The sequence below is a fragment of the Molossus molossus genome, unplaced genomic scaffold (genome assembly GCF_014108415.1).
Source record: "Molossus molossus isolate mMolMol1 unplaced genomic scaffold, mMolMol1.p scaffold_m16_p_8, whole genome shotgun sequence".
NCBI classification, from domain to species: domain Eukaryota; kingdom Metazoa; phylum Chordata; class Mammalia; order Chiroptera; family Molossidae; genus Molossus; species Molossus molossus.
Window position 1 is genome coordinate 63,538,186 of NW_023425402.1, and position 27,272 is coordinate 63,565,457.

Consider the following 27,272-nt stretch of genomic DNA (forward strand, 5'->3'; position numbering starts at 1 on the left):
CGTTTTTCAATTTGGAAATTGCTTTGGTTCATTATAACTTGCTTCTTTCTTTGATTTATTGAACCAGAAAATACAGACTTTTACTAACATATTTACCACATCTGACGATGAACTAATTTAGACCAGTCAAAATGACTGTTGACAGGGACACAGGACTTCAACTTCAGTTCAGAAAATCCCTGACATCTGACGTAGGGGGATTTATAGGTTTAGCGGAAATTGCTTTCTCCTGCTCTCCAGATTACATACAGTGGGGTTGTATTTTTTTTTTCTTTTTATAAAACATCCTTCTAATAATGAACAGACCAAAGATGTCTTAAGAGAGAAGAATAACAGCCTTTTCCTTTTTGTTTTTTCTTGAGAAACTTTGAATTTGGAAACCCATGTTGGCTGTCCAGAATATGAAAGCTGGCGTCGTCCTCTTATGGTGGGGGTGGATTTTGGCCACTGAAAGCAGAGTGCACTGGCGAGGAAGAGAAACCCACGAGATGCCTAAGAAAGGCAGGTGAGTGGACATTTCGGGGTAGAGGATTGAGGGGAAAGGTGTGCAAAGCAAGCTTACGATGTTGTTCTGGAGTCTTTTCCAGCTTATGGTGCTTTATACGGATGCCTTTTCCCTTTGTTCTCCTGCTTCCTGCCTTTTAGGAAGTTAGAATTATGTTTTATTTTTAAATGATGCTAGATCAGAGACATTGCTAATCTTGTATATTCTTACATCTCTTATCAACTGTCCTAGGTGAGAAAGAGATTCTGGAAAAAAGAATACAGTACAGGCACATTTGTTTAAAAAAAAAAAACAAAACCCAAAAAACATTGAAGTCAATTAATTGATATCTCCATCCTAAATTAAAACAAATCTGCTAATTCTCAATCAATGGGACCTCGAATTAGTGAGAATGATTATGTCAGTTCTAATTATTTCTGCTGGATTTGTGGGTCCTTTTAAAAATTATTTAAAAGAAACCAAAGCAGATTTTTTCAAGCTATAATGACTAGAAGGATCCTTAGATTGTCTTCTACTAATAAATTGGAAGGGGGCAGGGATGACTCTGCCTGCAGACCAGCTTTCTTGCTTGTTGCCACCATGGGTACGTGCCGCCCTGGCCATACCAGCCTGCGAGGAGGGAGCTTAGATAGAGCCAGGCTGCTCCTTCCACACTCAGTCACCTAGGCGGCTCTGATGACCGCACTGGTACGTTAGTGCATACCTGCGCACTTGCTGGCCCGACATCCATCAATCAATTAGGACATTCAGAGAAAACCCAATCCAGCTCCCTCTCTTTACTGATGAGGAAATGGAGGCAATAAGGGCATTCTTGACTCTCAGTTCTTCATCAGCCTTAGGTCCAAATTGAGTTTCAGGTTTCTTTTCCTCTGGATATAAATGTGAATAGATGTTGAAAATATACATTAATATTTAGGAAATGCAGCTTTGTGACATTTGGGGCTAGGGAGGGGGCTGGTGTCTGGCTCCGCAGTGCCCCCATCATGGGTTTGAGAGAGCTCTCCACATACAGGTTCCCAAACAGCTGGCTGGCTCATAGCACTTGTTACCGGCTGTTTGAGCAACATCACAAAGCCAGGAGCTGAACTGTCCAGTGGTCACGGCGAGTCCCGGGCACCGAGAGCGATTGCTGTGCTCAGGCCATGTGCCCTGTTTCTGTCCGTCAGAAGCTGTTTGAGCAAACAGTGGAATTTGTGGAGCGGTGCAGCCATAGAGATTATTTGAACCAAATGTGCTCATGAAGATTAAAAGCAACAGCAGCAACAAACCCTACTGGTTGTCATCAAAGACTTCTCAGCCTTGCTCCTAAGCCAGAGTTAGAGTGGCGACTTATTGGTAAACACCAACGATGAAGAGAAGTCCTGGAGAGCAGAACAGATTTTCTTTAAAAAAATTACTTAAAAGAACTTTCTTTCTTTTTTTTTGGTAATTATGAAAGACATATATGACCATTATTTAAATTTTTTAAAATGGGAAAAGAGTTTTAAAAATATAAAAATTGCCCATAATTCCCAAACCCAGAAATAACCTTAACATTTTTGTATATTTTCCCAGTGTTTTTTTTTTTTTCCTAAACATATATTGAATATTAACTAGTTTGGGATTGTTGTATGCATATAGCTTTGTCACCTTATTGTACTTAATATGACTTTGTCAGCATGTTTACTTACCTGAAGTCCACTCGGATGGCTGCATGTAATATGCATAATATGCATAATAATTCCGAATGTACCACCAGTTAAGCAGTTTCCTCTATTTTATAAACATTTAGTTACTTCCTTTGTTATTATAAATATTCTATAAGATATCTTTGTACAAAAGAATACACCATTATTGAGTTAGGACAGCCTCCCGGAAGTACACTGGGTCAAATGGCATGAGGACATTTAAAGCTCCAGGTATTTGGCAGACCTGCTTCTCAGAATGATGGACCCCACTTATGCTCCCACCAGCCAGGTTAAGTCTTCATTTTATGTGGCCTAAACTTTTCAAGGGCTCACTTAATTTTATCCAGACTCTAAACTCATAAGTCTGTGGTAATTTGTATGCAGGCTTCTTTTCTTTCTTTTTTTTTTTATCTTCACCTGAGGACATTTTTGCACTTATCTTCAGATAGAGTGGGAGGGAGAGAGGGAGGAAAAGAGAGAGAGAAACATCAATGTGAGAGAGACACATCTACTGGTTGCCACCCACACGACCCCAACAGGGGCCGGGGAAAAACTGCAACCAAGGTATGTGCCCTAGTGGGAAATGAACCCCGGACTCTTTGGTCCATAGGCCCACACTCTAACCACTGAGCCAAACCAGCCAGGGCCAGGCTTCTTTTCATGGTTTATACTAATAAAATGGGAAGCAAGGTAAACACATGCACCAAACAGGGGTGAGGCAGGTGAGGTGCCCACAATGCAAAATTCAAGGAGGCCCTTGCATGGCCCTGAGAGTGTGTGTTCTTAAATTTTACTCCTCACTTGCCTCACTCTAGTCTCTGCCCTGGCAAATAATTCATTTGCTGTTCCCAAGACCTTCATAGGAGGCACATCCAGGTGGGACCTCCTTCACAAATCATGCTGGGCAAAGGTCAGAATGCCAGGGCATTGGACAATGTTTCTAGAATAAATCAATATTTGGTCTCTCCCTCCTCCCCGGAAGAATGGAGACATAACCTGCCTACGCCACAGGTGCCGGGACAAATGCCAGCTCATGCTCGGGGAGGGCAAACTAATCCTATCAGAAGCCGGCAGTACCATTACCAGGCTCGCTTTGCCACGCTAAAGAATTCAAATTTATTTTGAAGGTAAAGAAGATCTAAATAGTTTCAGCTAGTTTCCATTTTGGGGAGTTCATACTGGTGACAGTATTGTAGAAGGATGGGAAGGGTGCTAGAGGGGAGACAGAGAGAGTAATACAGAGAGTGTGCCTTAGACCACATGAGAGATGGTGAAAGCCTGAACTAGGATATGATGGAGGTGGACAGGGACTGGAGAGACGGATCTGGGAGCTTTAAGGAGGTAGAATTGTCAGGTTAAGGTTGGGTGACAGTCTAGCAGGTTTTTGGATTGTATGATTGGGTAGAGGCTGGTGTCAGGGAAAGGGGAATAGGAAAGGAGTGGGTTTAGGGGAAAGATGATTAGTTCAGTGTGAACATGTGGACCTGAATGTGCTTGTAAGATTCCAAGAGGTCGTTGTCCAGTCGGCAGGAAAGCCTGTAGGTCGGCAGCTCAGGAGGGAAATCAGGCCTGCAGATTTCAAGGGAATTGTCCTAACCAATGGTAGATGAAGTGACTCAAAGACAGCATGGAGCATGAAATAAAGGACAGAACCTTGGGGAAAAACAACATTTAAGGAGAGGATAGAGGAAGAGGACTTGGTGAAGGAAGCTGGAAATGAGGGCCCAGAATAATAGGTGTACAACGGGAATAAAGAGGTATCCAAGACGCTGAGAAAGCTATTTATTTGACAGCTATCAAATGCCTGTTATGTTACTCAAGGTGGAAAAACGAGAGACTAGGTCCATGTTCAACCTTAGGCAGGCAGCAGCGCAAAGTCAGCTGGGCTGGCCTGGAGGCAGGAAAGCCTTGGTCTTGGGTGTGGACTGGGGGGTTTTTAAGCTCCTCAGGTGTCCCAATGTGCAATCAAGGCTGAGAAACACTGCGTTTCTCGTTTTCACAGTTTCTCATGCTATCATTTTCACTATGCTGAGCAGCAACTAATTCTTTTCACTCTTCCCTTCCCAATTTGAAGCCATTCCCTTTACAGGACAATATCAAAGTAAGATTGGATTTTGTTAACAGAATCTCAGCCTTATTGTACTTGCTTGTTAACATTACCTCATCTTCTCCAAGCAGTGTATTTCCTTTACTCTCCAGGCTTAGGATGCAACTTTGAAGAATTCTGCTCGTCTTTAGTACTTTCCTTGAGTCTTGCCTCATTTAGATCAGCCCCGTTGGCACATTTCTTATGGGCTCACTAAACTTTGTAAAATGCTCTCTTGGGTTTGTGCTCCCCCTTTCATATTTTGCACATATCTTTGTAAAATCTGAGCTCTACGTTGTGATAGGAACGGCGGCTACAGCGATGTAGAAGAGAGTCTTTCCTTTCTGGAGCTTGCAGTGAGGTGAGTGAGAGGGTCGGGAAACACCGGCCACGTGGGATGACGCACATTCCAAAGGAGCACGTGAAGGACAGAAGCGTTGACTTCAGTGGGAAGTAGGGAAGCCTGGGAATCCTTCCAGGAGGAGCTGATATTCAATCTGGGAGTACAAGGCATTGTCTGGGTAAGAAGGAGAATGGAGAATGTTGGGAAAGACCTTCCAGATGGATGGGAAAGCAGAGCAGAGGCATAGAGGTGTAACTTGCGATTGCAACTAGGCAACAGAGTAGGAGCTGAGGCAAGGAAGGAGGGCAGGAGCCTTATTATGTGCCTTAGGTGCCCAACTTCTATGAGTTTTACTTTGAAGGTAAAGGGTTTTAAGAAGGGCAGTGGTGTGACTGTTCTCTTCATCCCATGGTGTTGGTGTGATAAGTAAGAGCAGAGGCGAGAAAACCTCTGTCTTCCACGTAAGGAATAATGATGTATGAGACAGCGGGAGTAGGAATGGAGAGGCCAGGGCATGGAGAGATTTTGAGGAGGAGGTTCCTCCAGGACTGGTTGACTGACTGGTGTGGGCACGTCCCAAGTGGCCTGTGCAGGGTCTTTACGCACATTAGAAAAGGGCAACCCTATGAACAGATAGTGGGGCTGGGGTTGGACATGCCCAGCTATCCTCTGTGGCCCTGGATGAGGGTGTGAGAGGGAGGAGCTGAGGATGACATCCATTGTTTTGGACCACAGACAAGGATTTCTCTCCTTGGCTATTACACAAGCCAAAGAAGCAAGATCATTTCATTAGCTACTTCTTGCTTCCCTGTCAAAATTAAGTTCTTTGTCTTCTCAGAGGTGAACTAACTCATCAGGTTCTCTGCTATCAGCTGAATGATACCCTGGCAGACTTTTTGCTCATCACAGGCCCCCCTCTGCTCTATCTAACCTCTGACAGAGGTCTGAGGGAGGTTTGGGGAAGACATTGTCCACATACAAACTGCCTAGGAAGTTCAACAAGGAAACATCAGGAGGTACCATAGGTCAGAACAAAATGAAAGTGGGTGTTCAAAACATCGACTCCCTCTGTTTGTTTCAACAAAAAGTTGTCTTAAATGTCATCCTCTATCATCATAACTTGGGACATATCTGTGCTTCATAATTTTCCAGGGACACATTTAATAAAGGAACTCATTTAAGAAGTGAATGGGCACCAGTTTTGTGCAAGTCCACGCTAGCTTCTACCTGAGGAGAAGATAAGCTTGGACCTGCCCCATCTAATCCACATTCCAGGCAAGGGGACCCAAATCTTCCAAGACCAACCTTTCTTCCAACCTTTGGATCCAGACCCCCTCTGGGTTTGACTCCTGGCTCCATTCCTTTTACAAGGTGTTCAGACCCTCCATGTGTATAAAATGTGGATAATGGCAAGGCCTGCCTCATAGGATTGCTATGAGGACTAACCCAGGTTAATAGGTGTAACAAGTTAGCATGCTAATTGGCAAATAACTCAAGCAGTGTTAGTTATTTCTATTATTTCCTATGTGTCATACCTCATTTCAAGGTTAATAATCATACCCCTGGCTGGTAAAAAGATACAAATTACATGAAAAATATTTCATGATACATTGTAACTTGAGTTTCAAAGCAAGTTACAGTGCTCTCTCTCTCTCTCTCTTTCTTCTGTGAGGATACATACAGAATGGTGCAGGTATTTCTGAGTGGCTTTCATTCTCTCCTTTATGTTTAAATCTATTTTCCCAAATTTTTAGCATGAGCACATAAGCAGAAAAAAGTTATTTTAAAATATTAAACGATAATAATAAAAATAAATGTAAGAATTCTATTTATGAGTCTTTTCTAGGCTAGAATCTAAGCTTCATGAAGGCAGAGGCAGTGGCATCTCAGAGTTGACAAATCTCCCTTTAGTAGATGCCCAGATCTGTTCCAGGCTGGCCTAAAACCAAAATAAGAACTGGGCCAAGCTTGCTGTCCATCCCAACCCTCCTCTTTCAGTCCCCTCTGCCTCCCTTTTCAGGCATCAAACCAAGGAGCTGATTCCTTCCTTTATTCAAATAGCCTGTGTTGAGAGTCTGCAGGAGTCCAGCACTGTGCAAGGTGCTAAAGATAAGGGGCACTCTGCCCTCAGTAGCTTGTGGCTTCATTTTGCCCCTGTTCACTATCCACTGCGATGGCCTGTAGCCCAGATGCAGCTCTCGCTCCAGTCTTAGCTCTTCTCCACTCCTGGGACCCTTCTCGCAGAGCCCACACTTGTCTCTGCTCCACTTTGCTACAGATGACATAATCCCTATGCATCAGTTCTGATGTGTCCCTGTACATAAGTCCTGGCAGAAAACAGCATTGCACCCAAGTGCCTTAACCAATAACTGAATACAGGGACTACTTGCAGAGCTGTGGGTAGGGTTCAGGGAACCAACCAGGCATGCTGATGCCCTCAAAGACTAGGAATAGCAGGAAGCCATGATTACTCATAGGCTTAAAGGGGAAATAGTGTTATTGGAGCCTATTGAAGATACAGTGATTACTTGTAATCACAGAGCAACACAGACATGGCATTGAAGCAGGGAGAGATGGAGGAATAAACACTGTTTTCTCATCTCCTGCCAGCACCCATTTGGCTGCATCCAAAAGCCAGAGGACAAGGATGCCCAAGTGAAACAGTTCACCTCTCTCTGTCCTAACTGGTTTATGGTAGATCCAAATTAGGACTGGAATCAATTTCAAGCCTGGGTAAACCAATGGGGGAGATACTTTAGGTCAGACCTCTTCAAATCAAGCCTTCTAAGTAACTAGTCCTCCAATCCCTGCTCCTGTGGGTGCTGGGGAAATGCCCATCAGAAGGCTAAATTAATGCATTGCAGCTTCATAGTTTTTTGTTTGTTTTTTATCTTTCACATTTTATTCTGATTAGATTTGAAGCAAGTCTGGAGGGTGCGGGTTGTTGATTTGCATACCTAGAATATCTCTAGCACACCTTTATTTTTAATTTTCAAAGTAGGCCTCAAAGACCAAAACCAGAAGCACGCAAAGGTGCTCACAGCCAGGTAGGCATGGCCATGGGCACACACACCACGCTAAAGATGTCTCTTCCCCACACCTCAGCTGATTTTCAGCAGGGCCCCCACGTCTGACTGAGGAGCAGGAAGCAGAGGGTGGGGGACAAGAAGGAGAGGGAGCCACACAGGAGAAGATGAAAGGGAGCTCCTGGCTCCAGCTGGGGAAGGAGTGTGTGGGCAGCAGTCTGGCCTGGCTTCCCTCCCCTTGAAGTCTCAGCTTCTTCCTCCCTACCTTTGTCGGCCCTGTAGCTGGGTCCTGATTCACTAGTTCAGATTCTTTCCCTGGGTTACTTCCTTTGCTGGGAACACTGTAATTTCCTTGCTTTATTTTATTTTATTTTATTTTATTTTATTTTATTTTATTTTATTTTATTTTATTTTATTTGTCCTTAAGAGATTTGGGGACATACCTTAATCTATTAGTGAGATTTATAAAACAGAGTTGGGATAGGTTATTCCATCTGACAATAACCACCCTTTATTTGTGTATGTACATGTGTATTGTGCATTTATTTTGAGGTGTGTTTTTTTTAATTGTGGTAAAATATACATAGCATAAACTCTGCCACTTTAACAATTTTTTTAAGAGAAAGTTTATTTAGAAAGTTACAGAGTTGGAAGAAGTGAGGCAGCTGGGCTGGGCTGTGCAGGCTCAGGAAACAAGTTACAGAAGCAAAAGCAGGGACCGTGGAGCTTAGGAGAGAGAAAGGCAAAGGTAACACCCTTGGTGGAAGATGAGGGGGATGAAAGGGACAGGAGAGTGCACCCACTTTAACAATTTTACAGTGTACAAATCAGTGGCATTAAGTACAATATTGTGCAACCATCATTACTATCTAGTTCTAGAACTTTTCCATCACCCCAAAGGAAAACCCTATACCCATTGTCTATGGAAGGAAGAGTTTATTTGAGCCAAACTGATGACATAGGCTGGGGAACAAGATCTCATATGCTCCCCAATGTCCTTACTTTAGAAGAAAACTTCCTTGTCAGGTCAGTAATGACAATGGCTCCTTCCACTTGTGTACCACATTAGGGTTTGAAAAGCACTTCTAGTCGCATGACCTCACTATGTCCCGCAGCCCTTGGCAGGTCACACCGCTTTATCTTTTATCTGCTGCGGTACCAGTCTGGAGTCTCCTGGAAACAAACTCCCAAAGGCGGTCCCAGAGTGAAGTCAGAACCCTGTTTTTCTGTCTCCCAGTCACATTTTTTCTCGCGGTGGGAAAGGGTTTCTTCAGGAAAGAAGATGGCAAAGGACTTAAAGGTAGACTGAGCTCGTTATAAGGGAGGAATCTCTGGGGATAAAATGTATCAGGTCTATGGTTCTCAAAGTGCAGTCTCCAGACCAGCAGCATCAACGATGTCTGGGAACTCGTTAGAGAAGCATGTTCTTGGTCCTCAGCCCAGACCTACTGAGGCGGAAACTTCCAGGGAAAAGGGGGAGGTTCAGGAATCTAGATTTGAACAAGCCCTGCAGCTGGTGCTGAGGCGGGCCAAAGTTTGGGCACTACTTAATCCAGGGGTGTGCATGGTGGTACCCTGGAGGGAACACAGCGCGGGTGTCGTCATAAGGAGGAGCTGGGAAGGTCGCTAATTTTTCATGTGGATTCTACAGGTGGTGCTGAGGAGTAAATGAAGACCTTTCAAAGCTATTGCAACATTGCCCTGGCCGGTTTGGCTCAGCGGTTAGAGCGTCGGCCTGCGGTCCGGAGAGACCCGGGTTCGGTTCCCGCTACGGACACGTACTTCGGTTGCAGTTTGTCCCCGGCCCTGGTTGGTCGTGAGGGTGGCAGCCACTCGATGTGTCCCTTCACGTCGATGTTTCTCTCTCTCTCCCCCTTCCTCTCTCTCTCCCTCCCACTCTATCTGTACAAAAAAAATGGAAAATATCCTAGGGTGAGGATTAAAAATAAATAAATAAATAAACAAAGCTACTGCAACATCGTTTGTAATAGCAAAAGACTGGAAGCAACGCACATTCCTACCACTAGAGTACTGGTCACATGAATTATGGGGCATTCATGTGTAATAGAACACTATGAAGCGTGAAAAAGAATAAGAGGCTAGAGGCTTGGAATACTTAGACATGGAAAAATTCAAAGTATAATTAAAGAAAAAGTAGAAAAGTGTATATAATATGTTAACTTTGTGTATAAAAATAGTAAACCGTTTGCAACAATATGAATGACATATCTTGTAAGATCTCACTTATACGTAGAATGAAAAACAAACAAACTCAGATACAGAGAACAGATTGGTAGTTTCCAGAGATGGGGTGTGGGGTGTGGGGGGTGGGACTGGGAGGTCAAAAGGTAGAAACTCCAATTATAAAATAGATAAGTCCTGGGGAATGTAAAATGTACAGAATGGTGACTATAGCTAACAGCACCATATTGAATATATTTGAAAGTTATTAAGACATCAGATCTTGAGAGTTCTCATCACAAGCAAAAAATTGTAACTATGTGAGGTGATGGATGCTAACTAAAGGTATTGTGGTAATCATTTTGTAATATATACATATATGAAATCATGTATGCCTAAAACTAATACAAATTTATATGTCAATTATCTGTCAATAAAACCAGAAAAATAAAACTAAGACTATATAATATTTATATTTACTTGTAGCTACAAGAAACTCTTGACAGAGAAATAAGTAATAAAAAAGAGAGGTGCCTGTGGACAGCAGGCTGGGGTGGACGAAGGCAGAGGTGGGAGGCTAACTTCTTACTGAATTTCTTTTTAAAAAAATGATCAGCCTGGCTGGTTTGGCTCAGTGGTTGGAGAGTCGGCCTGCGGACCAGAGAGTCCCGAGTTCGGTTCCCGCTAGGGGCATGTACCAAAAAAAAAAAAGATAAAATCTTGGCCTACCCTGGTGGCTCAGTTGATTGGAGCATCGTCCCATACACCAAAAAGGTTGCTGGTTGATTCCCGGTCAGGGCACATACACAGGTTGTGAGTTCGACCCCCAGTTGGGGTGTGGATGGGAGGCAACTGATCAATGGTTCTCTCTCGCATAAATGTTTCTCTCTCCCTCTCTCTAAAACCAATAAACATATCCTTGGGTGAGGAATTAAAAAATTATCAAACCTTGAAAATATATTACCTATTTAGAAAAAATGAAAAATATATTAAAATGGTCCTAGGTACAATTCAAAAGCAGAAGCACAAGAAGCTTCCTCTCAGGGAGCCAGGATGGTTGACATCTGACCCAAATGCAAGTCCATCCTCCTTCCACAGGATGGGCCAATAGAGGTCAAGGGTGCCAGCCCACACCCATGGCCCCTCCCCTCAGGCCCAAACCCTCCCAAAATGACACAGGAGCTTTGGGGTCATTTGGACTTATTAATGAGGCTGAGACGAACAGTTCTTGTTCTTGGTTACACATTACAATAATCTAGAAAACTTAAAAAAAATACCAATGTGCAGGCCCCATTCCCAGACCACCCATCCAGAAACTCTGAGGTGGGGCCTGGACACTGGTATTAAAAAATAATTTTTTTTTCCTTTATTGATTTTTAGAGGGAGAGGGAGGGAGAGACAGAAACATCGATGAGAAAGAACATCAATTGGCTGCCTCCAGCATGCCCCTCACTGGGGATCAGGCTCACAACCTGGGCATGTGCCTTGACCGGGAATTGAACCAGTGACATCTTGGTGCATAAGTCGACGCTCTACCACTGAGCCACACTGGCCAGGCTGAACACTGGTGTTTGAAAGCTCCTCAGAGATGCTTCTGAATCACTGTCTGGGACCTTCTGGGTCAGTTCATTTACCCAGAAAGCTGGAGAAAAGAAGAGAGGATATCCAGTAGCTTAAAAGAAGAAGGAACATATCCCGTCAAATCTATCAAGATTAAGTCTGAATGCAAATGCTTTTTTATCTGGCTTAATTAAAATATGTCATCAACCTATTTTTTCGTCCTTGGCAGCCCGGTTCTGAAACGAAGCCCTGACATCACCAAATCGCCACTGACAAAGTCCGAGCAGCTTCTGCGGATAGATGACCATGATTTCAGCATGAGGCCTGGCTTCGGAGGTATGAGACATACACTCTTGGGGATCATCATCTTTTTGGGGGCCCATCAGACTGTCTATGGGCAAAGTTCAAGCCCAAGGGACCACCCAGCTTTGCTCTCCCCTTGTCAGGGCTGCCTCAGTTGTGCTTGGTGGACAAGGCACTGAGCCCAAAGCATCTTCTGAGCATCTGCCCTGCCCAGCCCTGCCTGGCTCTGCCCAGGCTCTGCTGAGCATACTCTCAGGAGGCCCGTTGGTTGTTGGCCAGGCCGAGCTGTCCTCAGGCCACTGTCCCTGGTAAGATTGGCTCAGGGTCGTGAAGCCAGCAGCTGGCTGTGGGACGAGCAAGGGGAAGACAGGACGGCTGCAGCCCAAAGCTGCCTCCTGCAGATGCTCTGAATAACAACCTTGCACTACACTTCTTCGCATCGGGGAGCTGGCAGACAGAGCCTGGGTACATAGCTGAGGGCAGGCTGTGGACTGCTGGGGTTGATTAAATGAAAATAGCTTGAGAAAATAATCATTCAGCTCAGAGGGATGCCAAAGCCCTTTGAAGCTTGGCCTGCAGCTGCGGGTTTTCATCCTTAAGGGATTTTTTTCCCCTAGAAAAAATATTTATTTTAGAAATCATTCTCATACCTCTTATTTTTTCCAGTCACTTTCACCCAAAGAATAAACAGGTTCCAGAAGGGAGTCTCTATCCAGTCCATAATCTGCTGCTGTTGAACTCAAATCACCTTTTCACAGGGATGACCCAAGTACGCGCCATGCCTCCTGCCTGCCCCACGTGCCCCAAAGCAGGGAGGAAAAGGGGCAACAATCCACTCCCTTCAGATCGTTTTCTTTAACCCTTTATGAACATTAAGTTTTCATAGTCTAGAAATGCCAAAAAAATAAACACACACACACACACACACACACACACAACTAACGGTTTCAAGGCCACCCTGGTGTATTATGTACCCCCTGGAAGCTACTCCATCATAGGGCAAGGATGCAGATCTGTGGGCTTGGCGAATCCTCTGAGTATGACTGTTTCTGGGTGCCTACTTACCAAGCAATGCCTTTCTCATGGCCAGACAGAGACCTTAGCTTCCAGGATGAAAGAGGGTGCAAGGCCAGGAGGAAAATATAGAATAGGAAGTGGATGCCCTCATGCTAAGGAGTAACTCCTTAGGTCAGACCTGGCTCTGATCAGCTTTGACCTCGGTCTTCATTGTACCTTTACAGGAGCATTTGTAACCAACCAGGAATGCTGTATATTAACCTCACTGTTTCAGAATCACCTGGAAGATTAAGAAGTGTGTATATATATATATTTTGTTTATTTGTTTGTTTTACTTTTGCTGAATATTCCAGGGAGTGAGCCCATGATTCCATCCTTTTATCCCTGGTTTAACTTCAGTATGGCATGTGGGAACATCAGACCTTCAAATCTGACATGACTCTGAGGTTCCAGGGCAAATACTCCTTATGCCTATATTTTCCATAGTAGAAGTTAAAGTTAAAAGAGTAAAAGCTGTTGCCATGCCTTGTTCGCAGGCCCGGCCATTCCTGTTGGTGTGGATGTGCAGGTGGAAAGCTTGGACAGCATCTCAGAGGTTGATATGGTAAGTGCTTCTCTTCAAGGGAATCCACACAGGGCCTGTGCTGGGCCAGAGCTCTGCCCACACGGTGGGCATTCCCACACACGTGTTACAGATGGCTCAGGGAGGTTAAGACACTTGCCAAAAGCCATCCAGTTGGTATGAAACAGAGACAGGTGGCAATGTTGATCTTCTTCCTCCATGGCCCTGGTTCCTGGCATCAGGATGTGTTCTCTGGGCAAAGGCTCTCAAACATATACAGTCAGGCCCAAGGTTGCAGCTGCCAAGTGGCCAGGCACATCCTGCTACTGCAGATTCTGTCTGGCTGCAGAAATGCAGAAGAGTCTAGACCTCCTTGGCTTACAGGACCTTTGAAGGCCTTATCTTAGTTTGGGTTCTCCACGAAGCAGACCTGAGACAGCATTTTAGCATGAGGAGTTTTCTTGGGAGGTGATTCCAGGAAACACGAGAAGAGAGTGGGAAGGGAAGGAAGCAAAAAGGGCAGTGCCATCAAATCCCTTACTATTGGGGTGTGAAATGCTGTCCCATTGGGGTACTCTGGGAGTCAGCACAGAGTATATTTCAGGGTTATCCCAACTGAGAGGCCAGGGAGCTGGGACACTTAGCCATCCCCCTCACCCCCACCCCGACCCCACTCTCGGGTCGAGGGCAGCTTCCAGAGGCATTAACTCTCTGGCTGCCCTGTGTGTGGGTCTAGGAGCCCTCAGGCAGAGGGTCACTGTGCTGTCAGCTCAGTTTCATTCCCAGCCAGGTGATGGTTTCACAGGGGTAGCGAATGTCCTGCTGACAACAGTGGGTTCAGTGTGTGGGGCTCCCCTCTCTGTCCTCCACCCCCAGGACTTCACCATGACCCTCTACCTGAGGCACTATTGGAAGGACGAGAGGCTGTCTTTCCCAAGCACCAACAACCTCAGCATGACGTTCGATGGCCGGCTGGTGAAGAAGATCTGGGTCCCCGACATGTTTTTTGTGCACTCCAAACGCTCCTTCATCCACGACACCACCACGGACAATGTCATGCTGCGGGTCCAACCCGACGGGCAAGTGCTCTATAGCCTCAGGTAAGGCCCTTCTCTGCCTCCTCTGGGCCTTTTTACCTGGGGAGTTTGCTTTCTCTTTTGCATACCTGAAGCATGGGAAGAAAGGCAAATCATTTGTCTTAATTAAGAAAATCATTGGTTCCACAACAGCTATTTTGTTTCTGGGCCTTGAATAGCTAGCTTCTAACCTTTTAGGAGCTGCCAACTTTTCAAGGAAAACTAACTTGTACACAGGAGTAAAGAATGACTCAGTATTGAAAATACACTTGGGGAAATGTTTCAAGCTAATAGTTATTATTTATACCCTGTCCCGTACAGTACATTTTAATTGCAAAACTTTACTATAATTCATGTTTTATTTTTCTCGTAGCAGTCCGAGAAGTAAATAATGCATTCTTTTCAAAGACTTTCCTCCTTCAGCTATCCTATCCCACCCCCCCTTTCTTTGCATGTGATGGTGATAGACATAGCACACTTTTAGGTTTAGTCTGCTTTCTTTAGACACTTTCTCAAGTCTAGACAATCACCAAAACAATAACTCAATCCCCGATCTGCAGCATTTGCTGGTTTCTTTAGTGTAGATGCGCCCATCATAGCTAATTTCAAGCTACCAACCTGCTGTCACTGAATGCAGAGCTGGGAAGAAATGGGTAGTAACACACCTTTAGACAGTATTTCCACTATCTAAATATAGTAGATGCAGGTAGCTTCAGGAGTATAGATAATAGTCAAATTAGGAAGTGATGAGTTTTGAATATTTATTACTTCTATTTTAGTGTAACTTATTAATTTTAAATTCATATACTGTACTTTCATTTTAATAATGGCTATGTTTAACAACCAGCTTGCAAACCTCCTGATGATGTAGCCATTGGCTCTCATGAGCCGGCAAATTACTAATTCCCTACATCACTGATGTGACCGCAGAGGCAGAGCAGAGGAAACAAGAGCATGGAAAACCTGTGTGTTCGGAATCAGAGTTAACAGTGAGCCTCCTTGTGTCTAAAAACAGATGATTTAATTTTTGTTGCAAATCAAACCATAGGATGATTTGATTTGAAAGAGAAAAAATGAAGAGGCCTAAGTTACTGAGGACTACCACTTTGAGCTTTATTTTGGGGAAAACAGAGAGTAGCTGGGTATTGTCAACTCTGTCAGCAGCAGGTTAACTCCTAAAATGTGTACTAATATACCATCCTCCCACTTCATCCTTTCATTGGTCATTCAACAGAATATTTTTATCCTCACCCAAAGACATTTTTTTTATCCTCACCCGAGGAGCAGGAGGGAGAGAGAAGGGGAGAGAGAGAGAGGGAGAAACATCGATGTGAGAGAGACACATTGACTGTCACACACACAACCCCAACCGGGGCCGGGGACAAACTGCAATGGAGGTATATGCCCCTAGCAGGAACCGAACCCAGGACTCTGGTCCACAGGCCGACACTCTAACCACTGAGCCAAACTGGCCAGGGCCAGAATACATTTTTATTAAGAGCATTCTAGGTGCCAAGGTGGCACCCAGAGTTGTGTGATGAAAGCCCTGCCAGATCTGGTCTTAAGCTCTGGGGACATAAAATGAAATAATTTGTTTTTTTTGTTAATGCAACTTCAGGCTAGGGGAAGAGATAGACATGGAATCAAATGATTAGAATGCAACTAGAGGTCTGGGCCTCGTGCATGGGTGGAGGGGCAGGGAGAGACAGGTGACAGGATAGTGACGGAAGTTTCCTAGGCACCAACATACAATAATAAGTGAATTTGCAAATGAGATACTCCATCATGCTGGTAGATTTCATTAAGGAAATGTTGAAAAACCATTTCCATGGTGCTTGAACTCTTAGTCAACTTCAAGATATAAAAGAGTCAATGATGTGGAGGATTTGATAGCTGTTGTCTGGGAGAGAGCTATGGGGATGCCATGGGTGGGCCTGCCCTGGGACCACTCAGAGCGCACGGTACATGTGTGCCTACCACTGGGACGCGGGGTCGTTAGAGGGTAAGGGAAGAGCTGTCTAACCACCCCAGGGGAGAGCCAGGAGAAGTTTCGGTGGTGGTGGGATCAGTCTGCCCTCCCAGTGTTGTTGGGAATAGTTCAGTGTATGTGCACTGGAATGTGGGCGGGTGAACCAAGAGCCAGGCTGGGACGTAGCTGCTGGAGAAGGAAGGTGCCCAGCAGTGGGAATGAAGAACCCAGAAAAGAAAGTACCAGCTTCAACCAAGTTTCAGGCCTAGATATTGTGAAGCCACTTGGCCAAAGAACAGTCCTGCTGTTACCTCCTTCTCTCTTCTCATGTCCACCCACACAGGAGGTGATCAGACACGGACAGAAACTGGCCACTCGAATGCCAGCTTCGTACGTTAGCCGGGAGGGGGAGCAGAAGTCTTAATTTCAATAAAGTGTGACATGTTGGTTAACACCTTGGGCCAAAATTCTTTTAATTTCTGAATTGAGATGTGTTTTGTTACTTATGAGAGTTTTGACACTATTATGTGAGAGTAAGCAGAAAAACCACAGAACCTGCCAAGTTTCCATCGAAGACAAGGGAAGATCCTCCAAAGAATCCATTTAAAGGGACTTGGGGAAAGAGAAACAGACATGGGTTAGCTTACACCACAGACTGTACTTGTTCACTGTGCAGGTTACAGTGGAAAAGCATCAGGTCAGAGTGCACAGAACCAGGCTGATAACCTCCCTCCACAAACACAACCTGTTTATCAGAATTCCCAGGGGCAATGAGACCACCCAGCTGCTGGCAAAACAAAATCCTCCCAGAACACACATTCCACACCAAATGGAATGGGGAAAATAAGACAAATATTTGGATATTTCGTCTCAAGAGAGCTCTTTTCCTTGACATTTTCATTTAAATTAAAAGTGTTTGTTTTTCTTTGTAGCCATAAATTATCCATATAATTTCCACAACATAGCCAATTTTCTGTAGCTGAAGAAAAAAATAGTATGTTCAATCCAGCATGTCAGTCACGTCCAGCCAGAAGATGGAGAGTTTTCTTCTGACCGGTGATCTGTGCTTGTTTATTCTTTGATTCAGCAGCAGGTTTTTCCACGAAAATTCTGGAACAAAACCATTAGATGTGTGCATGTTAGTACAATAAGATCTTTCAGTGTTTCCCTAATACTATGCTCTCCATGGAATTATGCACTAGAAACATCTATGTTCACTAGTAGATATTATTATCAATATAAAAATATCAACATTGTTAAAAAAAAAGTGCTGCTTTTGGCAACTGGCATTAAGTGTTTCTTTAATATTATTTCTGAAACATTGTACACAAATACTGAATATCAATATAATCAACAAAAGAACAGAAGAACCTGAATGCATCTTAAACAGGGGAACAACACAGGCAATGCCTTGGAGGCAATGGTTCGGTTCCAGACCACGGCACCAAAGCGAGATGGGATCCTTTTGCGGGTAGAAGGTTTTGCCTTCAATTTGTAAAACATCTGTGAAGCCCAATAAAATGAGGTATGCCCATATATGTATGGTCTCAGAGTTTCTTTCAAGAAACAATGTCATATGAGTTTTTATTTCACATTGTTATATTGACTGAGGCCATTGTTTCTTTAAAAATGCTCAAATGTGATAGGAGTTAGCAGAGGCACTCTGTCTGCCTCACATGGACCCTGGGGTTAAACTTAAATACTTACGAGTACTCCAAGGAGGGTATCACTCATAAACTGCTCATCTACATCCTGACCCATTGCTTAGGAATTATAAGAAGGAGGCAGTTACATTGGAAGGAAACAGAGGCCTTTTCTGTTTGTTTTCACATTTTGCACTTGTATTTCGCATCCTCTGAAAACCCGGACTTTGTCTTCTTGTTTCCAGGGTTACAGTGACCGCAATGTGCAATATGGACTTTAGCCGATTTCCCCTGGACACACAAACGTGCTCTCTTGAAATTGAAAGCTGTGAGTAGCCTTGTGCCAGACGTTAGCACGCAGCTCCTAAGTACTTCCGAACACCTTCAGCTCAGCTCAGCAGCAGGAGCAGTGTGCTCCTCATTCATCACTATGCCTTTTTTTAAAATCTTCACCCGGGGACATTCTTCCATTTTCTGTTCAGGTAGAGTGGGAGAGAGAGAGAGGAAGAGACGGAGAGAGGGAGAGAAACATCGATGTGAAAGGGACACATCGAGTGGCTGCCACCCGCACGACCAACCAGGGCCGGCGACAAACTGCAACCGAGGTACGTGCCCTTAGCGGGAACCAAACCTGGGTCTCTCAGGACCGCAGGCCGACGCTCTAACTGCTGAGCCAAACCGGCTAGGGCCACACTATGCTTTTAAAGTGACTTTTTAGATGGAAGCTAAGTCTGGGCTAACTTTTTAAAACCAAGAACAAATTTAGGATTAAAACCTTCTGTTCTTATAACTGACCCTTTTAACGCCTACGGTAATGGTTTTCAGTTTTGTTCTGTGGAACCTGGAGGTTTTGCAGTTCCCCAGTGTCGCCGCTCGGGGAGGGATGTAGAGGGCTCAGCAAATTCCAGTCTCCTGCCAACTCCCCAGCTCAACACTCACACACATGCTCCACCCAGAGAGCTCGTTTTTTATTTGTTTTATTGCTCTTCTGAGTAAGATTTTGTGGAAGAAGGAGTTCCCAGCAACAATTGCGTAGGGAGGTGCCACTGCGCTACAGGCGGTGGTGGAGAGTCTCAGGCCAGTGGAGGACCTCAGGAAACTCGCGCACACAGGAGTCCCAGAAAAGCTCAGCAGCAGGCCCCAGGAAGAGCAAGGTGGAGGCAGGGTGGAGGACTAGCCTCACACCTCGAGCTCTCTGTGCACTTACTCATTTGCTGGTCTTGCCCCAGTGCTTCCCCTGATGAGCACTGCCTGGATTCCATACTCCAACTTGTTCACGCCTTCCAGACCAGCACCACCAGTGGCACTTCTGAGCCATGTCAAAGTCCTAACGGGAACCTCACTGCCCCAGGGCACCTTTGTAAGACTGCCCGTGGCGGTGGATCAGGTGTCCTCTGGTTTTATCTAGCTAAGGACTGCAAGGAAGTGAACTCCACATATAGTAGGGGCCAAATGGACCTCCCTGCAGAGCACTGAATGTGAGAAAGGGTGTAATCAAACCCACGACCAAGGGAGTGACTCCCTACTGCACAGTGGCCTTACATCTGTCCTGTTATTTCACCCTAGCAAGATCCCTGGGAGAGGGTTAGTGTTCTCCCCATTCTGCAGAGGAAGAACAAAACTTGCTTGAAGACCCAGTGCTAAGAAGGACTAAGATAGTTGGCTCTGGAAGATTGTTTTCTCCAGTACACCTGGGCATTTCCATTCGGACTTTAGATTCTTTCAGGTTGTATCAGTCAAGGTTCCACCAGAGAAGCGGAACCATAGGAGATACATAGATATTTAATGCAAGGAATGGGTTTACACGAGCCTGGGGGCTGGTGCAGTAAGTCCGACATCCTGCCTGTCAGGAAGGGCAGGCTGGGAGCTCTGGGTGGGATCTGACCCTGCCGTCCATAGGTGGAATTTCTTTTTCTTTGGGGAACCTCAGGTCTGCTCTTAAGGCCTCTCAAGTGATTGGCTCAGGCCCACAGATCACCCTAGATCGAGACGTCTCCTTTACCTAAAGTGAGCTGTTTGTAAATGCCACCTCTACAAAACATCTGCACAGCAGCACCTAGTGTTTGATTGAATAACTGGGTATAGAGCCGAGCCCAAGTAGACACGCAAAACCACCACCCAGATTGAAGGTCCAAAATAGAAGAAAAGAGAAGAAAATAGCAGGAGCCAATGGACAGCTCTGGCAAGAACTGTTCACACGTAAGCAGACTGGACAGGCAGCTCTGTTTGGTTTTATCTCCGTTCTGCCCAGGCTGTAGGTAGGTTTGTTCAGCTGGTGTGAGCAGTGTGTTCACCTAAAGTGGGCAGCAGGTGGGGAATGGCAATGCCAGAGGGAGTGATCCTTATGGGGGAATCTCTTTGATTTTACCCTGGGTAGAAGCAACTGGAGGCCTATAGAAAAGGGATGTGTTCTGCTCCTGTCTTTTTCTGGGTCTCTTCTTCCTAAAATGCAACCCTTATCACCTGAGAATGGCAAAGTTATTTGCCATCAATGGTGCAACACTACACTTTGAAAGAAGAAAGGGCTAAATTACCCTGGTTTAGAAGGCTGAAACCCATATGTAATTTTGCCATTATTTACCATTTGTGATCTACAAAAGCAGCAATTTCATTTGGTTTAACCAAATAAATGGCAAACTGAATTGCGGGGCGAGCCCTTTTGCAGGAATTATGAACATTTAGTCGTGAGAGCTTTGCTCTAATGACTTCTGGAAGACTAGGAAGAGTTAAATTTGTCTTTTTAAAGTCATTTTGCTTCATTTAGACTATTATTTATTTATTCAAACGATCGTATTACAATCCTAATAGTTTGGGAGATCGGGGTTGAGGGGGCAACTTTCACAGAGCCACACGGACAGGCTTGTCTTCTCACCACCTTGTGCTTCCTGCTGTCTCCCTACTTTTCAGATGCCTATACAGAAGATGACCTGATGCTGTACTGGAAAAAAGGCAACGACTCCTTAAAGACAGATGAGCGGATCTCGCTCTCCCAGTTCCTCATTCAAGAATTCCACACCACCACTAAACTGGCCTTCTACAGCAGCACAGGTGGGCGTGGGGTGGGCTGGGGTCGGGCAGGCGATGGGCCATCCTCTGTCTTTAAAAAAGGTGTGAACTGATTATCAAGTGAGCAGAGCCTCTGCCACTTGAATTAGACACCAAATGTGCCAATTAGACACATAGGGCACCGTTTTAATTCCAACATATGGCAATCTAGCATATGTTATCTTCTGTGTATATCACCCATTAGTCTCAGATCTTCAGGGGACCCCCATTCCTTTGACCTTTAGCATTCTGACATTCCCTCTTGTCTTAGTCTATTTGGACTGCTATAATAAAATACCACGGACCGAGTGGCTTCTAAACAACAAATTATTTCTCACGGTTGTGGAAGTCCAAGCTCAAAGTGCTGGCAGACTCAGTGTCTGATGAGAGCCCACTTCCTAGTTCATGGGCAGCCCCCTTCTCCTTGTGTCCTCACACAGTGGAAGCTCTCTGTGGTCTCTCTTATAAGGGCACTAACCCCACTCATGAGGGCTCCACCTTCATGACCTAATCACCTCCCAAAGGTCCCACCTCCCCATACTACCATACTGGGCATTAGGTTTCAACATGCAAATTTGGGGGATGGGGTGGAGACACAAAACATTCAGTCTACAGCACCTCTACAATCACTTTCTGAAACTGTTGCAGTTATAAACATTGCATTATAATTACCTAGGATGCCAAGTTTTCAAATTAATGTTGCCATTTTAGTTTCAGTCCTTGTTATCTCAAGTTTATCCTGCCTTTTCCTTCCACTGTTCTCCTGGTCCTTTCAACTCCTCCATGTATATATTTCCCTTATAAAGATCACAAAATTTGCCTTGGCCAGTTTGGCTCAGCGTTAGAGCATCAGCCCACAGACAGAGGGGTCTCGGGTTGGATTCCCGATCAAGGGCATGTACCTGGGTTGCAGGTTCAATCCCTGGCCCCAGTCAGGGTTGTGTAGGAAGCAACCAATTGATGTGTCTCTCTCACATCAATGTTTCTCCCCCCCCCTTCCTTCCACTCTATCTGAAAATTTATGGAAAAATATCCTTGGGTGAGGATTAACAAAAACAAAACAAAACAAAAAAGAAAACAAAAGGCCAAGCTGAAGCATACATAGATTACATAGATGGACCTGTGATTGTTCACTCTGTTCCTAAATGCAATGTTGTGTTTAGGTTCATATATATGTGTGTGTATATATATATTATTAAATATATTAAATATATGTGTGTGTGTGTGTGTGTGTGTGTGTATACACACACACACACACACACACACACACACACATATATTTAATTCTCACCTAAAGATATTTTTTTCATTGATTTTTAAAGAGAGTGGAAGGAAGTGGGAGGGTGGGGGGAGGGAGAGAGAAACATTAATGTGAGAGAGACACATCGATTGGTTGCCTCTGACACATGTCCCAACAGGGCTGAGGATAGAACCTGCAACCCAGGTACATGCCCTTGACCAAGAATCAAACCCATGACCCTCTGGTGCATGGGCTGATGCTCTAATATTGAGCATCCAGCCAGAGCTAGCTTGATATTTTAACTTAAAACACATTTTCCTCTGTAAAGAAATCCTAAGGAGGTTGTTTAAATCTGTGTCTCTTGAACTTTAAAGTTCATATGAATTATGTGGGGAGTATTGTTAAAAAGAGATCGATTCAGTAGATTTGGGGTGGGGACCAAGAGTCTACATTTCTAAGCTCCTAGGTGATGGTGATGGTGATGGTGATGGTGATGGTGATGGTGATGCTGCTGGGTCCTGTCCCATAGTGTGAGTCATGAGAGTCTTAAACAGCCTTCTCAAGGGGTTTCCTTTATGTATAAAACAGGGGTCAAATGTTTCTTAAGACAGATTCAACCATGCGGTGTGGGTATCATGTGATAACTCTGTTCCATGGTTTTTCCCACCTCTGCTTTGTAAAGGTACGGTAAGGTTCCAGTGAAGTGTCTAAGGCATTGATGATCCCCTGAGTAACATTTGTTTTATGAAGGACCTGAGTAGCTATTGTGTGTGCTGTCTTTTCTTCCTTGTGTCCCCCCAGGCTGGTACAACCGTCTGTACATTAACTTTACGTTGCGTCGCCACATCTTCTTTTTCTTGCTCCAAACTTACTTTCCGGCTACCCTGATGGTCATGCTGTCCTGGGTGTCTTTCTGGATCGACCGCAGAGCTGTGCCTGCCAGAGTCCCCTTGGGTAAGGAATAGTTCAAGTGCACATTCCACGCATCTGAAAATGCAAGTAATTCCTTCCAGATAAAACCCTTCATTTTAAAGTGATCCTAAACCCCTATTGGCATTATAACTTGGAAACACTTCAAGTTCTTTACTCACAAGTAAAGTGCCATTATGAAAAATCTAGGTAGAAAAACTGTTTCCAGGTCCCCCCAGGTGCCCATGTGCACATCTTATCTTCAGACTTGTCTGAGCCTTGTTTGGGGTGGGTGATCTCGGTATGTGGGTGCTTTCTCTGCCCACGTGCATAAGGAAATCACATTCTATAACAGGGTTTCTCAAAAGTGGCCCAAGGGGTCTTGCTGACAGACTCTTCAATAAAAATTTTAAAAAGAGGAATCCTGCATATCACTTACACATATAGAGTCAGAACCTTGAGAGAAGACAAGGAACTTGCATTTTTGAACCAGTTCTCCTGTTAATTTTTGTGTGTACTCAGTTCTAAGAACCCGTACTCTATGAGCATTCCAATGACAGCTATTTGCCAGCAACTCTATTCCCCCCATTTTTAATATTGCACTCACTCAGTCACATAGCCATTGCTCAGACAGTTCAGGGGCTTCAAGGGAGAGGGTGACCCACCAGGTTTTAGTGAAACTGGATTGGGGCCGGCCCTTAAGATGACCCCAATCCCCAGTTATTTGGTGTTTGCCAAGCAAATGTTCTGAGCTTAATTTGAAATCCTGGGCAAATTTCCACTGACAGATGCCCTGTCCTTTAGCAGTTGTTCTGTAGTTTAAACAGTGACTGTGCTAGAAAACGTATATATTCTAATTTTAAATACCCGTCTCCTATAAATGAGGTTAACACCATCATCCTTGATAAAATGGACATTGCTGAATAGGCAGGCAGGCACGGTTGGGAGGTGGCTGCCAGAGGTGCCCTGACAGTTGATGAGACAGGCCTGGGACTAGACGACAGCAACAAGGGCACGGATATACCGTAAACCTCGAGTACTTGTTTCCTTTTTTAGAGAAGTAGTTACAAGAAACACATAGACCTGCTCATATATGTAATCTTTGTTTCAACAATTGACTGGAAATAAATGTCTCACTGCCAAATGTCTGGGGCTCTCTGCGAAAGGAGAAGGGAATACAGGTGTTATAATGGACATGCAGGTATGCAAAGGGGGAAAGGGTGATTTTGAGGGATGAGGAATAGGAGAGGCTTCATAAAAGCTCAATCTCGAACAATGAGTAGGTGTTTGCTAGACAGAGGGGCGGTAGGGAGACATTCTAGGCCAAAGGAGCAGCAGAGACAAAGAACAGAGGCATGGAGCTGTCCAGCAGTGCTTGCTGAAAGAGAAACAGGTGCTCATCTCTCACTCTCTTTGTTTGCAGGTATCACCACGGTGCTGACCATGTCCACCATCATCACGGGCGTGAATGCCTCCATGCCCCGCGTGTCCTACATCAAGGCCGTGGACATTTACCTCTGGGTGAGCTTTGTGTTCGTGTTCCTCTCGGTGCTGGAGTACGCGGCCGTCAACTACCTGACCACGGTGCAGGAGCGCAAGGAGCGGAAGCTGCGGGAGAAGGTGATTTTACTGTGCGCTCAAGTGTCCACTCAGGCACACAGCCTGGTCTAGCTCTGGACCTCGGGCAGGTCAGAGGTCCTTTGTAAAATGAGGTAGTGACACCCTTCTCCACCTACTTTCTGGGGTTGGTATGAAGAGCAAACAAAACAATATATTGAAATTCACTCTTGGCTACATCTCTCACTCATTCATTTACTGAGCACCTACCATGTACCAGGAGCTGCTAAGCCAAGTTAACTAAGACATTGGTCCCTTTCATTTTGGTGGTGATCATAGTGATAAAAATAAATGAAAATTCAACATGGTGGAACAAATTATTTATGAACATAGAGATATACTAAAAGAAGCTTCCAAGGAAACACATACACCATTCTAGGAAACTTTTCTTCATATGTGATCTTAAATACCTCCCACTATTTTCCAGATTATTTTCCCTTCCACCTGATTTTTCTTTCTTCATCCTATCCACAGCTCAGTGGTTATGTCTTACAGAAAACTCTAACTATATAATAACAAACGGTTGCCACAATGCCACACCTTTCAAGTTTCCCCTCTCCCAGTCCTCTTTGTCTCTCAATATGTTATCTGTAAACATTTTTATCTGGACTGCTATCCGTTAATGATCTCGTGGAGAACAGGGCGATTCTTTGATCATGAACATTCCTCTTGGTCTCTGGTATGATGTGAAGTTTCCTAAGAGTTGATCTGTAGACTTTAGTTAAACAAAAAAAGACCTGCTATTAGAATATTTACAGTGCCACCACCACTGTTTTCCTAACCTCTACCCCAACAAGAAATAAAAGAAACTAGACAAAGGCCACCTCCTCCGCCATGCAGCTTCTTCTAAGAAGGGCTTCTGAGAGCCGAAGCTGAGCTCGCATCCCAATGTGTGTTTGCTGTGTTCACAGCTTCCCTGCACCTGTGGATTGCCTCAGCCACGCGCTGTCATGCTGGATGGCAGCTACAGCGACGTGGAGGTGAATGACCTGGGCAGCTACATGCCAGAGAATGGGGAGAAGCCAGACAAGATGATGGTGCAGCTCACTCTGGCCTCAGAGAGGAGCTCCCCGCAGAGGAAAAGTCGGAGGAGCAGCTATGTGAGCATGAGAATCGACACCCATGCCATTGATAAATACTCCAGGATCACTTTTCCTGCAGCATACATTTTATTCAATTTAATATACTGGTCAATTTTCTCATAGATGCCTGTAATTCTGTAAATTTTACATTCTTTTATGTGTACTACAGGAATATCTGTATGGTACAAAGTAAGGTTATGGGGGGGAAAAAAGCTCCTAGTACTTACCCCTTTCCAGCTTTTCAAAACTTGACAAGACACTCCTGGTTTAATTTGCACTTATTAACCATCTATTGTACACACAGCATGATACTAGGTGCTGCTGGAACACAATACCCATAGCAACTGGTGGTAGTTGTTACTGGAATCTCCTGGAAATACACTGTACCAGGCTTGTGGGCACACTGTATTCAACCTCTTTTAGACCCTAGATGCTTATTCACATGAATGATTTCCTTTATGTGAGCGTTATGTTCTTTGGACTGGGTGCAACTGGAATACACTGAAAACTCACTTGTACAAAATATATGTGCACCCGAAAATTCCTCCTTTGACCAAAATTCATGCTTCAGTTTATAGCCTATTGCCTATTTTTGATGTATTGCCTCACCTTTATTTTACTACAAGGCAATAATAATATTCTATTTGTATTTATGGCTTGTGGTTCATGAGGTTTCTCTTCTTTACAAGGAAAGTTCTTTAGACGGTGCAATTACTTTGATTTTGGTAGGAATTTCCCTGGCAGGGATACCTGGAAGATAAGGGCATATGCATGCATTTTCTCAGTTTTGTCATAGAGATAGCTAGCTTAGAAAACTTGTGTTAAGTGTTCCCTGTTTTACAGTTACTGCTTCATGTATCTCCACCTTGGAGCATGTCCTAATTCAAAGTGAAGTCCTTCCTCAGTGATGAGGTATCTTTACTAAGGAACTTGGGAATGGACTGATTTTTTTTCTGTATAAACATTTCAAGAAAATGCATAATTTGGGCCTACCTGTAACTTATTAGAATGAGAAATACTCACATGCTTTCTGAAGAGAAAAAGAACACCAAATAACAAAAGAAATGAAAAATATCACTGGATATCTGCATTCATACTTAGTGAATACCAGCATTTTCTATAAGCCAGATAACAATGGCCACTGATGTTGAGGCATGGGACAAAGGAGAGGGTTCTAATTTGATGAATCATTTTAATCGAATAGTTAGTTATGCTATGTACTTATAGGAACAACCCCCATCAAACTTATCCAAGCAGCATTTGTTTGAAACTCACTTTAATAAAGTGAATGCTAGCCCTGGCCAATTTGGCTCAGCGGTTAGAGCATCGGCCTGCGGTCCGGAGAGACCCGGGTTCGGTTCCCGCTAAGGGCACGTACTTCGGTTGCAGTTTGTCCCCGGCCCTGGTTGGTTGTGCGGGTGGCAGCCACTCGATGTGTCCC

At 44.5% G+C, this 27,272-nt stretch overlaps 1 protein-coding gene across 1 annotated transcript; it reads left to right on the forward strand.

Annotated features, from left to right (window-relative positions):
- Positions 1–200: 200 nt before the first annotated feature.
- GABRR1 (gamma-aminobutyric acid type A receptor subunit rho1) lies at positions 201–26,588 on the forward strand. The gene is made up of 9 exons (XM_036249127.1): positions 201–505; positions 11,598–11,704; positions 13,225–13,292; positions 14,127–14,350; positions 18,184–18,266; positions 20,846–20,986; positions 23,025–23,177; positions 24,556–24,752; positions 25,661–26,588. The coding sequence occupies exons 1-9, from the start codon at positions 384–386 to the stop codon at positions 25,952–25,954; spliced, it is 1,389 nt and encodes a 462-aa protein (XP_036105020.1). The 5' UTR covers positions 201–383; the 3' UTR covers positions 25,955–26,588.
- Positions 26,589–27,272: the final 684 nt, after the last annotated feature.

Excerpts from the sequence above, each read along its gene's own strand:
- GABRR1 (XM_036249127.1), top strand. The coding sequence starts at position 384 with ATGTTGGCTGTCCAGAATATGAAAGCTGGCGTCGTCCTCTTATGGTGG. Across the intron at positions 11,705-13,224 it reads CATGAGGCCTGGCTTCGGAG|GCCCGGCCATTCCTGTTGGT; the intron begins GTATGAGACATA and ends CCTTGTTCGCAG. Across the intron at positions 13,293-14,126 it reads GCATCTCAGAGGTTGATATG|GACTTCACCATGACCCTCTA; the intron begins GTAAGTGCTTCT and ends CTCCACCCCCAG.